The 10644-nt window shown below is 47.9% G+C and overlaps 6 protein-coding genes across 6 annotated transcripts; 3 read left to right on the top strand and 3 right to left on the bottom strand.

The window, feature by feature from the left end:
• Nucleotides 1-128: 128 nt before the first annotated feature.
• On the top strand, nucleotides 129-2615 carry LOC117583684 (neprilysin-2). Its single transcript, XM_034272159.1, has 2 exons — nucleotides 129-1474; nucleotides 1528-2615. Exons 1-2 carry the CDS (start codon nucleotides 293-295, stop codon nucleotides 2524-2526), a joined length of 2181 nt encoding a protein of 726 aa, XP_034128050.1. The 5' UTR covers nucleotides 129-292; the 3' UTR covers nucleotides 2527-2615.
• Nucleotides 2616-2642: 27 nt separating this feature from the next.
• On the bottom strand, nucleotides 2643-3408 carry LOC117583692 (mitochondrial transcription rescue factor 1). The gene is made up of 3 exons (XM_034272169.1): nucleotides 3071-3408; nucleotides 2935-3007; nucleotides 2643-2878 (listed from the first exon to the last, which is right to left on the bottom strand). Exons 1-3 carry the CDS (start codon nucleotides 3370-3372, stop codon nucleotides 2675-2677), a joined length of 579 nt encoding a protein of 192 aa, XP_034128060.1. The 5' UTR covers nucleotides 3373-3408; the 3' UTR covers nucleotides 2643-2674.
• A 24-nt stretch (nucleotides 3409-3432) lies between these two features.
• On the bottom strand, nucleotides 3433-4555 carry LOC117583689. Its single transcript, XM_034272166.1, has 2 exons — nucleotides 4392-4555; nucleotides 3433-4336 (listed from the first exon to the last, which is right to left on the bottom strand). The coding sequence occupies exons 1-2, from the start codon at nucleotides 4487-4489 to the stop codon at nucleotides 3469-3471; spliced, it is 966 nt and encodes a 321-aa protein (XP_034128057.1). The 5' UTR covers nucleotides 4490-4555; the 3' UTR covers nucleotides 3433-3468.
• A 59-nt stretch (nucleotides 4556-4614) lies between these two features.
• LOC117583690 (cell wall protein DAN4) lies at nucleotides 4615-5670 on the bottom strand. Its single transcript, XM_034272167.1, has one exon. The coding sequence runs from the start codon at nucleotides 5616-5618 to the stop codon at nucleotides 4656-4658; it is 963 nt and encodes a 320-aa protein (XP_034128058.1). The 5' UTR covers nucleotides 5619-5670; the 3' UTR covers nucleotides 4615-4655.
• A 216-nt stretch (nucleotides 5671-5886) lies between these two features.
• Nucleotides 5887-9422, top strand: LOC117583681 (116 kDa U5 small nuclear ribonucleoprotein component). Its single transcript, XM_034272155.1, has 7 exons — nucleotides 5887-6014; nucleotides 6129-6254; nucleotides 6323-6991; nucleotides 7051-7142; nucleotides 7200-7391; nucleotides 7451-8953; nucleotides 9017-9422. The coding sequence occupies exons 2-7, from the start codon at nucleotides 6141-6143 to the stop codon at nucleotides 9372-9374; spliced, it is 2928 nt and encodes a 975-aa protein (XP_034128046.1). The 5' UTR covers nucleotides 5887-6014; nucleotides 6129-6140; the 3' UTR covers nucleotides 9375-9422.
• A 152-nt stretch (nucleotides 9423-9574) lies between these two features.
• Nucleotides 9575-10386, top strand: LOC117583693. The gene is made up of 2 exons (XM_034272171.1): nucleotides 9575-9850; nucleotides 9914-10386. The coding sequence occupies exons 1-2, from the start codon at nucleotides 9790-9792 to the stop codon at nucleotides 10369-10371; spliced, it is 519 nt and encodes a 172-aa protein (XP_034128062.1). The 5' UTR covers nucleotides 9575-9789; the 3' UTR covers nucleotides 10372-10386.
• Nucleotides 10387-10644: the final 258 nt, after the last annotated feature.

The raw sequence follows: 10644 nt of genomic DNA, 5'->3' as shown, positions 1-10644 counted from the left end.
GACTATCAGTGGCGTTTCACATAGGTCAAGTTTGTTTACTAATCTGTGTGTGCCAATAAACCACGATTATCGGAAGCTGGCTGGTGTGCTGCTCCGAGAGAGGAATCCAATTCATCTGCTGGCAGTTCTTATCCGCGTTCTGAATTAAACAGTCGTACAGACGTCCGAGCCATAGGTTGCGCGTGCTTGGTTATTTTATTAATTCAAATCGATCAATGACGATTAGCAAAACTATATACATCCCCACATATATATTTATTGTGTACTGCGTATGCGTTGTTCTGATTAATTTATGAATAAGCGCAAAATGTTTTCGTACTCCAGCTCAAGCTCCAGCTCGAGTCGTACTATCTGTGCTGTAGTCTTTATTTACATATCAGTAATATCAGAGTTCATAGTGCCGCCATGTGAGGCTAGGACGACAGTCACTGCAGATGAGCAGGGAAAACCCGAATCCAGTGAGAATTCAGTCAAAGATTCGTCAGCGGAATATCTGCGAACGTATTCCGAGCGGATGAAGTCGTACATGAATGAGAGCGTGGCGCCGTGCGATGACTTCTATGAGTACGCCTGCGGCAATTGGCAGCACGTGAAGCAGGACAGGCAGTCGTCGCACAAGCGGAGCAATCTCCTCGATATCGGGTACACACTCGGCGATGTGGTCGAGCAGCTGCTGACGAGGAACTCGCTGGCTGTGGATCTCAATTACACCGATGAGCTGCTGATTGCACAACGATTCTATAATGCCTGCCTCGGTGCGGATCTGTACCCGCTGCCAGCCGCCGACCCCGCTTATCTGGCGCTTATCAGGTCGCTGGGTGGTTTCCCAGCTGTCGATGGTGAGGCGTGGCAGTCGGCCAACTTCAGCTGGTTCAACATGAGCGCCCACTTGACCAACTTTGGCGTCAACGGACTCATCCACGAGAAGATCCTGCCCCAGTATCCCTTTGTGCCGTACTTTAAGGTGCCGGAGTTGGGCTTTGACTACATCGTGCACAAGGACAACATCGCCAGCAACGACACCCGAGGCTACAAGCTGAATGAGAAACGAATGCGTGGCTACCTCGAGGCTTACGGTCTGCCGGACGAGAAGGTTTCAGAGGTGATTGCGGGGGTGTTTGCTTTCTGGCACGATGCCCTCGTCATCATCGATCGCTTCCAGGAGGAGAAAGAATGCGAGGAGTATGCGGAAGCGGAAGATGTTCCCTCATTTACGGAATGGGGCAGCTACTATGAGATTGCCTGGAACAGCATCAACTTCCCCACGGAGAATCTCGAAGATTTCTGCGACTACTACTACGTGGAGCTGGACAAGGTGTGCGCCAAGCATAAGCCAGCTGTGGCCAACTACTTGGCCATGCTGCTGCTCTATCGCATGGATGCCAAGCTGAAGGCGGCCAAGTACCAGAAGGAGCACTGTCTGCAGGCCGTGCAGTATTCACTGCCATATCTATTTGATAGGCTTTACCGTGTGGTAGGTAGATCGATTAGGAGTTGAGCGATTAATGTCCATTCTCACTTTTCCAGGAATACTTCTCCGAGGACACTAGATCAGAGATTTCCGGCATTATAAAGGAGCTGCGCAAGAGCTTCCGTTTGATGCTGGAGAACTCCGAGTGGCTGGACACGGAGACCCGAAGGGAAGCGCTGCTTAAGGAGTCTAGCATCGAGCCGCGCATTGGCAGTTTCAAGGATGATGAGCACACCGAACGCCTTGTACGAGCGATCCAAAATCTGACCATTGTCGTGGATAGCTTTGCGCAGACGAACATTAACCTGAAGCGCCTAACCACAAACATTAGACGCTTCAATGGACACCACTTCAGTGAGCTATCGAATGGCACGAAGCCCCTGGAGCTGCTGTGGAGCATGCAGGTCAATGCCTTCTACTACAACATTGACAATTCCATATATGTGATGGCGGGCATACTGCATCCACCGGCCTTTCATCAGCTCTGGCCAAACTCCCTGAAGTATGGCACAATTGGCTATCTGGTGGGGCATGAGCTGACGCATGGCTTCGACACGGTCGGCTCCATGTTCGACGGCAGCGGCTCGCAGCGCAACTGGTGGTCCAAAAAGTCCAATGCGGTATTCAACGAGCGAGCCGAGTGCTATGCGGAGCATTACAGCAGATACCTGATACCAGAGATTAATCGCAAGATCAATGGAAACCAGACCAAGGATGAGAATATTGCTGATAGCGGCGGTCTGCATCAGGCGCTTAGTGCCTATCGCAGCTACATGAAGCAGCAGCAGCAGGACAACGAGACGTATCCGAATAAGAATGAGCAGATGCCCGGCCTCGACCTGTCCCCGGAGCAATTGTTCTTTCTCGGCTTTGCGCAGCTCTGGTGCAATGCCTACGAGGAGGAGCACTACTGGGAGGAACTGTCCAACGAGCACACAATCGACAAGTTTCGGGTCCTGGGTGCCGTCACAAATAACGAGGAATTTTCCAAGATCTACAACTGTCCCTCCGGTAGTCCAATGAATCCTCAAGCAGACAGGTGTCGTGTGTGGTAGTCCATTTACTGGACCACTGATAAGCGGAGGGTTCATCTTTCTTTACTTATTAACGCATAATTAGTTCAATAAACGCTTGTCGCAAAACAGCCATTTCCCAGAAGTCTTCTTGCATGTATTTGTGGGGATTGATACCATTGAAGTTTATTTAATGGGCGACTTGTTCTGAGGATTTGAATGCATCCGCGCCTCGATAGTTGTCGATAAGCAGCGACTTGTAGCGCCGCAAGTGCACACTGAGACCCTCCTCGCGTTCGCTGGCAGAGAGTATGGCAACTCGTGATATCACCAAATGGGAAGGATTGGCCTGGCTGAAGCCGCGTATCACATCGATCTCATCGCCAATATCCAGCTGCAAGGAAGTAATAATTAGCGAAAACATTCTCTAGCCACAGGGGTAACCCTTACCTGCACGCTCTTCTTCTGCAGCTTCTTCCCATTGACGCGGATCTTGCTCTCATAGAAATTCAGTTCAACTTTGCTATGGGAAAGGGCAAGGACATGTTAATAATAGTTTTTCATTGCTTTTCGGTTGTACACTCACTTTCTGGCCATTCCCAGACCCGCCTTGAGCAGTAGGTCGGCGCGCAGCGAGTTCACCTTGGTCTTGACCACCTTGGAGTCGCGCTCGTCCTTAAACTCCTCGTCCGCTTCATCGTCAGTGTCCAAATCGTCTGTTGTTCTGGACGATTTTCTATCATATTTTCGTGCAACGCTGGTGGTATGAAGTGGTGCCTGAAGCCTGTTCGAAATCACATTCGGTGTGGTTGTCTTGTTGACCAAACTACTGGCCGGTGCACTGGCGTATTTTCCGAATCTAGTTATTTGCCGTAAGCTGCGGAGCATTTTTGGAGCGGAGCGATCTTAAAAATTACGATAACAAAATCTACAAACATAACCTAAAAACTACAGCTGATTGGAGGTGGCGTTGCCAGACATAATTTATTTGGTTGTGCTTGGCGGCTGTTGTTTTTGTTTTTTGTTTCGCTTCTTTTTGGGTTTCTTGTCTGGATTGGGCCGAACCCGGTGCACACTGACTGGACGGTAGTGTTGTTTGTCGCTGGGCAGGAAATCATCCTCATCGGTGGCTTCCGCTGCCTCTACTTCCATTTGCTCCTCACTATCCACAGATTCGGTTATTGTTGGTCTGGATTCCACTTTCACTTCCTCCGTGGCTTTGCTTTTGGCTTTCATGGCCAAATTACTGAGTGCAGCGCCCAGTTGTTGAGTCTCCACATGGGCATCAACTCGATCTACCTTTACACATGACTTGTCACTGGAAAACGTGATGTAGTCATCGCTCCATGCGTTTACTGGAACCGCATGCTGCTCCGCTGCTTTCTGTGCTGTTTCTTCCGGCTGAACATCTTGAATTTTCACCTGACGATTCTTCGAAGACTTTTTAACTATGACAGGAATATTTTGTGGAGCTGGCTTCTGACGGTCCTTCACCCAGTGTTCCAGCTCCAGGCTCACAGCAGCCAAGTCCAGCGGCAAGACCAAGCAAAGTGCTCGCACACCGAAAACATCAAAGGTTAGCTCCTCCAGCTTGGGTTGCGCATAAATGGGAGCAGTTGGCAACTGAGTGGCGGCACTGGTGGCTATTAGACGGATGATATGGGATGGCCTCAGACTCAGCGAGACAAACACGCACGAGAAGCGCCTCGAGTTGATGGCACGCAGGGAGCTCTCGAGACCGAGATGTATGTTATTATGGGTGGCAAATGTCTTTGCAGGATGAGGACTGCGTTTTATGGACTCTATCAATATCTGGCGAAGCTGTAGCAGTTCATCTTCCCTAAGAACTGGGCTGTAAATTGAAATATTTAGCACCGGGGATTACAGACAGATTGAATGAGCCTTACCTGTGCTGCTTGTATGGATTGGCCAATATATTTCGCAACTTGGGCAGAACCTTCTTTTTGCCCTTTGCTTCCTTCTGCTTTATGCTGGCCAAACTCATAGTTATAAGAAGTTAATACTAGCAAATAAATTATCAAAATAAAATGTGTTTAAGACAGCGTTGCCACCCAGGCGTCGCTGCTGGTGTCGATGTGGCCAGAGGCTCCTAAAATAAAACGCGCTGTCTATGTTCAAATTGTTTAATTTATATACATTTATTTTCCTTTTCACAGCCAATATGGTTCAGGTCTTGTGTCTGAAGAGTATCGGAAATTTCTTGGCTTTGACTGCACAAAATCGTCAACAAGGTTCGCACTCCTGGGTGCAGTGGTTGTAACAGCTTCGGTTGTGGTTTCCTCCGATCCGATTGTGCTCGTCTCAATGTTGGAAACTTCTGTAGTTGTGCTGTTGAGGACGTCCTCCGCTTGGTGATTGAATATTAGAGTATCCAAATAAGTTGTTGTGTCAATGCCTTCAGTTGTGGCAATAATTTCCAACACTAAAGTAGACGTTTCTGGACTCTCTGTCGTCACAACTGAATCTGTTGTCGTATCTGATGCTTCCCAGGATCCTGTAGTGCTGGTTACTGGCCATTCTGTTGTGGTTGAAGATTCCTCTGTTTTAGTTTCGCCTTCCTCCCAGGTTGTCTGTTCCCTGAAGGATACGGTAGTGGTGTCTATGATGGGAGATGTTTCCCAGTCACTGCTGCTTGTGGTTGTCGTCTCGGCTATGCTTGTAGTTGATTCCGACAGTTCTGTACTCGCGGTAGTTGATTCCGGAACTTCTGTACTGGTAGGACTAAGTTTTGTGGTATCTGCTGAGGATTCCATTTCTGTAGTTGTAGTTTGTTCATTTGTTTCCTCTGTGGTACCATCCACATTGAAGTAATTGCTTGTTGTTGTCGAAATATCCTCAGTAAACTGGCTCGTAGATAATTCTGGCTCAACTGTAGTCGGTTCAATGACTGCTTGAATCGTTGTTGTTTCCCATTCTTGGGTTAAATTTCGTTTTCCAGGCTTGTATGGCTCGTACTTCTTTACAACATATGGCTTGTGATTATTTATGTATTCCATGGCCATTTTCCTCCATTCATCTCTATCAAGAATGGCGTTCAAATTTCCACTTTTGATATTTGTCTGTATTGACACGGCATAATGTGCCATCAAAAGGAGAAAACACAACTTCTTCATGACGATGCTGACGGGCTAAGCGGTCACTTTTGACTAATTACTTTTGCAAATTGTTTGGAGATATAACCCTATGCTGTCTACCTGTTTCCGACCTTTTTCCCTCAAGCCAATCTACCTGTGTCTCTCCTTAAAAAGGTGCAAAAACAATAATTATGTGACATTCGATTCAAATATAAATATTCCCGCCAAGGTCACAGTTTTGTGCGACTGGCCACTCTTTCATTTGCGGTGGCAACGCTGCAAATGCCGGCTCCAGCTGATTCTTTGGGCGAAGAAGAAGAAGAAAAGCGTGCTTACAATCCGCGTTTTGCGAAAAACATTAATAAGATATATTAACGCCAAGTTTTAACTCTAATATAAAGAGAAAAACGTACTAAGCAGTGAGCTAAAACCTTGGTAAGTTATCTCCGGTGCAATAGAACTAGAGCAGTGGCGTACTCCTCGGTGGCGGAAAATCGGCAGACGCCGCTTGTGTGTACATTGAATGAAATTAAAATAATTTTCTATTAGCACTGTAATATTATGGATTCCGATTTATACGATGAGTTCGGCAACTACATTGGCCCCGATCTGGACAGTGACGAGGATGATGACCAGAGCATCTATGGGCAACCCGATGTGCAGGATGACCCAGAGGTAAGTACCTCAATGGCAATTAACTCGAAGCATCAGTGCGAGTAAAACGCTTGGGGTTCGGTACACAGGACGCCATGGACGAAGACGAAGCAGAGCCGCCAGAAGATGAGGACAAGGAGGTAACAGCGGTAGTGCTGCACGAGGATAAACGCTATTATCCCTCTGCCGTGGAGGTGTACGGTCCGGATGTGGAGACCATAGTGCAGGAGGAGGATGCTCAGCCGCTGGACAAGCCACTCATTGAGCCGATAAAGAAGCTCAAGTTTCAAATCAAAGAGCAGGAACAGCAGGACACCACCTATGACATGGAATTCATGGCTGACCTGATGGACACGCCGCCACTCATCCGAAACGTGGCACTCGTTGGACATCTCCATCACGGCAAGACAACATTTGTTGACTGCCTAATTCGGCAAACGCATCCCCAATTCGAGAACATGGAGGAGCGCTCCCTGCGATACACAGACACACTCTTCACCGAACAGGAACGCGGATGCAGCATTAAGGCCACTCCAGTCACCCTCGTTCTGCAGGATGTCAAGCAGAAGAGCTACTTGCTGAACATTTTCGACACGCCCGGTCATGTTAATTTCTCAGATGAGACCACCGCCGCCATGCGCATGAGCGACGGCGTTGTTCTGTTCATCGATGCAGCCGAAGGTGTCATGCTGAACACTGAACGCTTGCTCAAGCATGCCGTACAGGAGCGACAGTCCATTACCGTGTGCATCAACAAGGTGAGTCAGTGGTTGATGTCTCTCGAAAGTAAATTGCCAAAACTCATCATCCATTGCAGATCGATCGTCTCATACTGGAGCTGAAGCTGCCTCCTCAGGATGCTTACTTTAAGCTGAAGCACATTGTAGAGGAGGTCAATGGGCTACTGAGGTATGCATAGACTTAATTTTAGTCATTTCTTTTTATACCAATATCCAACTCTTTCAGCACATTTGGCAATGCAGAAGACAATCTGTTGGTGTCGCCCATTTTGGGCAATGTTTGCTTTGCCAGTTCGCTCTATGGCTTTTGCTTCACTCTGAAATCGTTTGCCAAACTCTACGCGGACACATATGAGGGTGTCAACTACATTGACTTTGCCAAACGTCTCTGGGGCGATATGTACTTTAACAGCAAAACGTAAGTGTACACTCAGCATTATCAAAAGTCTGTTTTTTTTATCACTGGCTCATTGGCAGGCGAAAGTTTTCCAAGAAGCAGCCACACAGCTCTGCGCAGCGAAGCTTCGTGGAGTTCATACTGGAGCCCATGTACAAGCTGATTGCCCAGGTTGTGGGCGATGTGGATAGCACTCTGTCGGACACTCTCGCCGAGCTGAATGTGCGCGTGTCCAAGGAGGAAATGAAGTCGAATATACGGCCATTGCTGCGACTCGTCTGTAATCGTTTCATGGGTGACTGCAGCGGTTTCGTGGACATGTGCGTGGAGCACATCAAGTCCCCACAGGAGAACGCCAAGCGGAAGGTGGACCACATATATACGGGTCCAAAGGAAGGCGACATCTATCGCGACATGATTACCTGCAATCAGTATGGAACACTGATGGTCCACAGCTCGAAGATGTACCCGAACGATGACTGCACCTTCTTCCAGGTGCTGGCTCGAATCGTTTCTGGCACGCTGCATGCCGGGCAGGAGGTACGCGTGTTGGGCGAAAACTACACGCTTCAGGATGAAGAGGATTCACGGATACTGCAAGTCGGTCGACTGTGGGTGTTTGAGGCTCGCTATAAAGTCGAGCTAAATCGCGTTCCATCGGGCAATTGGGTGCTCATTGAGGGCATCGATCAGTGTATCGTGAAGACCTCTACTATTGTGGACATCAATGTGCCCGAGGATCTATACATATTCCGACCACTCAAGTTCAACACGCAGAGCATTATAAAGATAGCTGTTGAGCCCGTGAACCCGTCGGAACTGCCGAAAATGCTGGACGGTCTGCGCAAGGTGAACAAATCCTATCCGCTGCTCTCGACTCGCGTCGAGGAGTCGGGTGAGCATGTTATCCTCGGCACAGGCGAGTTGTATTTGGACTGCGTTATGCACGATCTGCGCAAAATGTACTCGGAGATTGACATCAAGGTGGCCGATCCTGTGGTCGCCTTCTGTGAGACTGTCGTGGAGACCAGCTCGCTGAAGTGTTTCGCTGAGACGCCCAACAAAAAGAACAAGCTGACCATGATTTCAGAGCCCCTGGAGAAGGGCCTGGCCGAGGACATTGAGAACGGAACCGTTTGCATCAGTTGGAACAAGAAACGCATCGGAGAGTTCTTCCAAGTCAACTACGACTGGGATTTGTTGGCCGCACGTTCCATCTGGGCCTTTGGCCCCGATTCAACTGGACCCAACATTCTCGTGGACGACACCCTACCTTCGGAGGTGGACAAGAATCTGCTGACAGCCGTAAAGGACTCCATTGTGCAGGGCTTCCAGTGGGGAACGCGCGAAGGTCCGCTCTGCGAGGAGCCCATACGAAATGTCAAATTCAAAATACTTGACGGAGTCATCGCCAATGAGGCACTTCATCGCGGTGGCGGCCAAATTATTCCCACAGCTCGTCGTGTTGCCTACTCTGCGTTCCTCATGGCTACCCCTCGTCTGATGGAGCCGTACCTGTTCGTTGAGGTCCAGGCGCCCGCAGATTGTGTGTCTGCCGTGTACACTGTATTGGCCAGGCGCAGGTGAGTTGATGGAATTTTCGTTTGAGGATTTTTAACAGCAACTTTATACTCTTGTTCTTTCAGAGGCCATGTGACACAGGATGCACCCGTTTCCGGCTCGCCCATTTATACGATCAAAGCCTTTATACCCGCCATCGATTCTTTCGGATTTGAGACGGATCTGCGCACGCATACCCAGGGCCAGGCCTTCTGTTTGTCGGTATTCCATCACTGGCAAATTGTGCCCGGCGATCCGTTGGACAAGAGCATCATCATACGGCCGCTGGAACCGCAGCAGGCATCGCATTTGGCACGAGAATTTATGATCAAGACACGGCGCCGCAAGGGCCTCTCCGAGGATGTGTCCATTAACAAGTTCTTTGACGATCCCATGTTGCTGGAATTGGCCCGCCAGGATGTGCTTGTCAACTATCCGCTGTAGTAACACGAATGAGCAAATAAAAAACGTCTTAGACCTACTTTCTGGAAATATTTTATTGTTTTCTCGGTGGGATCCCAGGGGGCATTAGGTATTGTTTATGTAGGGCTTGTCACTGGGCTTGCTGCTGCACAACACTGGCCATATCTGTAGAATAAGTGTTGGGGAAGGGCTCAAATTGTTCATCCTAGTAGGCTTTTTGCGGCACAAAACACAGAACCGAGCACAGAGTAGCCGTCGACAAAATAAACATTTTCCAAACACCCAGACACAAAAATCAATTCATCAATTCAGCGTGTTCAGCCATTCTCCGCTCTAAAAAGTTTTAAAAAATTCATCAAATTTCAATAACTTTGACAAGCTGAAAAAAAAATATTTCCTACTCTAAACAGTTTCCTTTTACCCTGTATTATCTAGAATGAGTACCACGAAGAAACGCAAGATCTCACCGCGTACTGCAAACGTGTCTCCCAAGCGGAGTAAGTCTAAACCAAAATTGTATTAAGAAATAATGAAGATAAAATGTTATTGTCCGTTTACAGCACGCGCCTATTCGCGCAATATTCGTCGCAACCAGAGCCTGGGCCAGAAGAACAGCAACATCGAAGACCCTTCACAGAGTCAGGCGCTTAATTCAGAGTCTATTGATTTGATAGTCGGCAGCAACAACGACCCAGTGCCAGGTTCAGAAGAACCTCTGGGCAAAGGGATTTCATCGACAGCCTCTTGTCAACAGCTACCCGTTCAAGATGCATCAGTAGAGACGTTCAGCTCTACTGTTAGCCAATATCCCGAACTAAATTCCAGCCCCCAAATACCCAACTTCGTTATATTACATTGTCAAAAAGACATTGTTCTTTATCAACCTGTGGCCCGTGCTTCTACCGAAAACGGTCCGTTCGATCCGTCAATGTTTACTCAGCCCACATTGGGGGCGCTCGCTAAAGAATTTTGGGAGACGCTCAAAAATAATATTCAAACATACATACATAAAAAATAATTAATTTAATAGAAATGTCTGCCTGATAAGTCTATTATCTATTAATCTAATGGCTTGCGTTCGATTTGAGGGGGTGGTGAAAAATGGAAGTGGTGGAAGGGGTTGGCTTAATATTCCATTTTATTCAAAGGCTGACTAGATCCAGTACCAAAATGGATGGGAAAAAAGTCAAAACATTTGAAATTAAAATTAAAAGATATCCTGACCACAGAATGGTTTGATCCATCGCGATGCATGGAGGGAATTTGCTTCATTTTATGGAACATTTACAGA

The sequence above is a fragment of the Drosophila guanche genome, unplaced genomic scaffold (genome assembly GCF_900245975.1).
Source record: "Drosophila guanche unplaced genomic scaffold, DGUA_6, whole genome shotgun sequence".
NCBI lineage: Eukaryota > Metazoa > Arthropoda > Insecta > Diptera > Drosophilidae > Drosophila > Drosophila guanche.
This window is presented reverse-complemented; position numbering and strand designations above follow the sequence as displayed.

Bases quoted from the DNA above. Each gene is read 5' to 3' on its own strand.
- LOC117583684 (XM_034272159.1), top strand. From the start codon at position 293: ATGAATAAGCGCAAAATGTTTTCGTACTCCAGCTCAAGCTCCAGCTCG. The intron at 1,475-1,527 runs GTAGGTAGATCG...TCACTTTTCCAG, and splicing joins TTGATAGGCTTTACCGTGTG to GAATACTTCTCCGAGGACAC.
- LOC117583692 (XM_034272169.1), bottom strand. From the start codon at position 3,372: ATGCTCCGCAGCTTACGGCAAATAACTAGATTCGGAAAATACGCCAGT. The intron at 3,008-3,070 runs GTGAGTGTACAA...CCTTTCCCATAG, and splicing joins GGTCTGGGAATGGCCAGAAA to CAAAGTTGAACTGAATTTCT. The intron at 2,879-2,934 runs GTAAGGGTTACC...ACTTCCTTGCAG, and splicing joins TGCAGAAGAAGAGCGTGCAG to CTGGATATTGGCGATGAGAT.
- LOC117583689 (XM_034272166.1), bottom strand. From the start codon at position 4,489: ATGAGTTTGGCCAGCATAAAGCAGAAGGAAGCAAAGGGCAAAAAGAAG. The intron at 4,337-4,391 runs GTAAGGCTCATT...TTCAATTTACAG, and splicing joins AATCCATACAAGCAGCACAG to CCCAGTTCTTAGGGAAGATG.
- LOC117583690 (XM_034272167.1), bottom strand. From the start codon at position 5,618: ATGAAGAAGTTGTGTTTTCTCCTTTTGATGGCACATTATGCCGTGTCA.
- LOC117583681 (XM_034272155.1), top strand. From the start codon at position 6,141: ATGGATTCCGATTTATACGATGAGTTCGGCAACTACATTGGCCCCGAT. The intron at 6,255-6,322 runs GTAAGTACCTCA...TTCGGTACACAG, and splicing joins ATGTGCAGGATGACCCAGAG to GACGCCATGGACGAAGACGA. The intron at 6,992-7,050 runs GTGAGTCAGTGG...CATCCATTGCAG, and splicing joins TTACCGTGTGCATCAACAAG to ATCGATCGTCTCATACTGGA.
- LOC117583693 (XM_034272171.1), top strand. From the start codon at position 9,790: ATGAGTACCACGAAGAAACGCAAGATCTCACCGCGTACTGCAAACGTG. The intron at 9,851-9,913 runs GTAAGTCTAAAC...GTCCGTTTACAG, and splicing joins AAACGTGTCTCCCAAGCGGA to CACGCGCCTATTCGCGCAAT.